The sequence below is a fragment of the Henckelia pumila genome, chromosome 4, assembly GCF_033568475.1.
Source record: "Henckelia pumila isolate YLH828 chromosome 4, ASM3356847v2, whole genome shotgun sequence".
NCBI classification, from domain to species: domain Eukaryota; kingdom Viridiplantae; phylum Streptophyta; class Magnoliopsida; order Lamiales; family Gesneriaceae; genus Henckelia; species Henckelia pumila.
In genome coordinates this window covers 46554626-46558276 of record NC_133123.1, presented here as the reverse complement: position 1 = coordinate 46558276, position 3651 = coordinate 46554626, and the positions used below count along the sequence as shown (strand labels likewise).

The 3651-nt window shown below is 38.6% G+C and overlaps 1 protein-coding gene across 1 annotated transcript; it reads left to right on the top strand.

Annotated features, from left to right (window-relative positions):
• The first annotated feature begins 1868 nt into the window (after positions 1-1868).
• Positions 1869-2689, top strand: LOC140860970 (uncharacterized). The gene is made up of 2 exons (XM_073263968.1): positions 1869-1967; positions 2072-2689. The coding sequence occupies exons 1-2, from the start codon at positions 1869-1871 to the stop codon at positions 2687-2689; spliced, it is 717 nt and encodes a 238-aa protein (XP_073120069.1).
• Positions 2690-3651: the final 962 nt, after the last annotated feature.

Sequence of the window (3651 nt, the reverse complement as noted above, 5' to 3'; positions counted from 1 at the left end):
ATTCTGATCCATTAAGTTTTTTCCATACATTAAATTTTAATTTTAAGTTATTTTTTGACATGACATCTAACTAGTGTTACATAAACAATTTGACTAAAATAACCAAAAATTAAAATTATTTATTAGAGTAACAAAACCAAGTATTAAAAACTTAGTAGACCAAAACTCAAATTTAAACGAGTTGGTAGGAAAAATAAACTATTTTCCCATAAACCAAGCCTACCGGAAAGCATTAATATTTCTACTTGATATTTGAATGGGCATACAATTTAAAAATATTTAAGTTATATCGTTATTATTTGTTATTATTTTTATTTTAAAAAAACATGAGCTTGATTTTAGATTTATGTTTAAAATAGGGAAGAAAAATTGCATAGATCAAATATATCGATCGTACCTCATGGAATCAATGATCATACCTTTAGGCGATCGGTCATGAGTATTTTTATTATAAAATATTTTTCCCTACTATATGTACCTCACTTCTTACTTATTTAAACTACGAGTACAATTTATTGAACTTTTGTATATATATCAGAAAAATTCGGTTCATTTCCGGGCCTTTAATGAAAAATAAAATGGATTAAATTTTTGAATAATAGGAATTAGTCATTATAATAATTGATTCTTACAAGTTAATAAATAAATAAACTTTGTTTATCATTTTTATATATAAAAAATTAAATGTTAGCAAGAAGTTTATATAAGTATTATAGAATAAAATGGTTGTGGCTTTACCAAGATCCGTATTGGGTAATAATGATATATCTTTAATTTTTTAAGTCATATAAACAACTCAAACATCATGTTTTGATTAATCTTCAAGCAAAAATAATTTTTGCCTCAAACACATAGATTTGTTTTAGCTTACAATTTAATTAGCTAGGGTCGCCCCTACTAAAATTCATGACCCCTTCACCCCTTTTAATAATTAATTTAAATTAAATTAAATCGACTTAAAATATAATTATATTAATTAAATAATATGATTGATACCCCGGGAAGAGTACGAGTATCAGGGCTAGTACTCGGAACATCGAGCAGGGCTCTAGCCCAACTATTTTAGGGAAGAGTTGTGATACCCCGGGAAGTTTAGGGTATTAGGGTTTGGATTCGGGAGAGAGGATGTAAGGGTGGAAAGGGCCGAGCTAGTAGCTTGGGGCTGAGCGTATAGCACATCTCGAGTAGTTACGTGAAGAAGAAGGGACCGAAAAAACCAGGTCGTCATGAACTAGTCAACAACTATTTTTCAGGAACATGTTCTCCATGTTGTCATGACCCGTACATCCCGGCCAGGTCATCCACGAAGCAGGAACATGGTAAACTTAACCATCCACGATACAGATCGTGGTCACTACCCGGAAAAGACGGAATAGTCACTCCATTCTAAGGCCTATAAATATCTTCTGGCAGGTATTAAAAAGGGTATGTTCACTAGAGCCTAAAATTACTATATTTGCTCTCTACATTCTCTTTAAGCCCACTCCTCATCTGAGTTTGACTTATGCATCGGAGTGACCCTTGCCAGAAAACCTTCCGGTGCCCCACTAACGAGCTTTGGTGCTTTCCTTGTGTGCAAATATCATTGCAAGAAGGGAATTGGTAAAACTAGCTCACGACTCATCTCAAAATCTACTTAGCTCGGTATGTCATTCAAGCCCACCCATCTACCTTGTTGGCCCGGGCACTCGGTTTATCAAAACCACATAATTGGTGTCATCTGTGGGAAAGCTTGTTCTATAGATATAGATATGACTTCTCATGATCAACCACCACCCGAGGAACCTCAACAGGGCCAAAATCTTATCATTCATGTTGAGCAACTCGAAGCATATGTCCATGGAGTAGTATAGAAATTATTAGCATCTATGGCACCACCAAAGGCGAAGGAAATTGCAATAGAGGAAGAGGAAAATCAAGGTAACTCAAACCTAATGCCAAATCTAAGGGAGGTGAAGAGGAAGAAAGTTCTTGGATGCATTCCATACAGCCCTCTATGGCAGATGAATTAAACGAGTTACAAAGGAAAATACAAAATTTGGAGAAAGCAGGTCCCATCATACCTCGGTAGGACAAGGTTCAGGGGTGCCATTTTTCTCCGAAAGTAATAGGGGAGACCCTGCCAACCCATTACAAATTCACAAAAATTCGGGAGTATGAAGGGAGTACCGATCCCAAGGAACACTTGGCCCGATTCGAGAACGTGGTCATGTTGCGTTGTTATGAGGACAAAATTAAATGCAAGGTCTTCTTGACCACCTTGGTGGATTCAGCCAAAAGGTGGTTTGAAAACTTGGGCCCGCAGAGCATTCGGTCATTTACCAAATTCAAGCAAGTGTTTCTACAACATTTCAGTAGCAGTAAGAGATACAAGAAAACTGCCTACAGTCTATTTGAGGTGAAGAAGTTGGGGGAGGAGTCTTTGAGAGCTTACATCAGAAAGTTCAATAAGGCTGCTTTGGAAGTCCCGACTTGTGACCAGGAAACAAATATTACTGCATTAACTCAAGGTATCCGGGAAGGGGAGTTTTTCAAATCACTAGTGAAGAAAGAACTCCGGACCTTTGAAGATTTGTTGGCCCAGGCTGAGAAGTACATCAATATGGAGGAGGCTCAAAAGAAAAAGAAGGAGACAGCCCGGATAGAAGGAAGTCAGGATAAAGGAAGAATGGGGAGGTTACGGATTTGATGGGGCAGTTTTCCCAATATGCGCCACATCGGGGAACCCGAGATAGGGCTGTGAATGTTTGTAAAGAGGAAGTTGAAGCACAGAGTCCTGTTCCCAAGAGGAATCCTTTGAAGTACTGTGTCTTTCATCAAGAAGGCACTCATGACACTAGTGAATGCAGGATGCTTCAGCAGAGGCAGCAAAGACCTTATGTCGGGGATGGTAGGCTGGTCAGAAGAAGCCCTGGGGTCCACCCTGGATCCAAGGATCATAGGTGTTGGCTCCCTTTTAGCCCGGTGCGCCCTCTTTGGAAGGGGAAAAACAGGAGCTAGGTTCCAAGAAAGGAGATAAAGGCAAGAGAAGGGGCCCGCCAAGGGTATCATAAATATGATATCCCAGGTCCACAGATGGAGATTCTAACCGGGATAGGAAGTCTTGGAGCCTGCGGGAGAGCTTGGGAGTGGAAATAAGGAGGCAAGACTCAGGTCCAGTCATCACATTTGGACCTCGAGACTTGGAAGGAGTTAACACACCGCACAATGATGCTTTACTTATACAATCTCGGGTCGCCAACTATGATGTGCGGCGGGTGTTTGTGGAATCGGGAATTTCGGTGAATGTTATTTTTCAAGATGCATTCGAGCAGATGTATTTGCAGGGGTATGAGATGAGCCCGGTTAAAACAACCTGATAAGTGCATTTTTTATGCATTAGTTCATGATATTTTTGTGTTTATTTTGCGTGCATTCATAATATTTTGTGTGTTATTATGTGTTTTATTTCATTTGTGTGCATTTCATTCTCCGGGTTCTATTTACAGGAAAAATGAAATTTAAAAGAGTTTTGAAAGAGAGGAGAATAGAAGAGAGGAAAAGAGAAAAGAAAAAAAAAAGAAGAAGAAGATTGAAGCGCGTTTGCACAACATATTGTGCAAACGAAATTTTTTGCACTACATGTTGTGCAAACACACAACATGTAGTGCA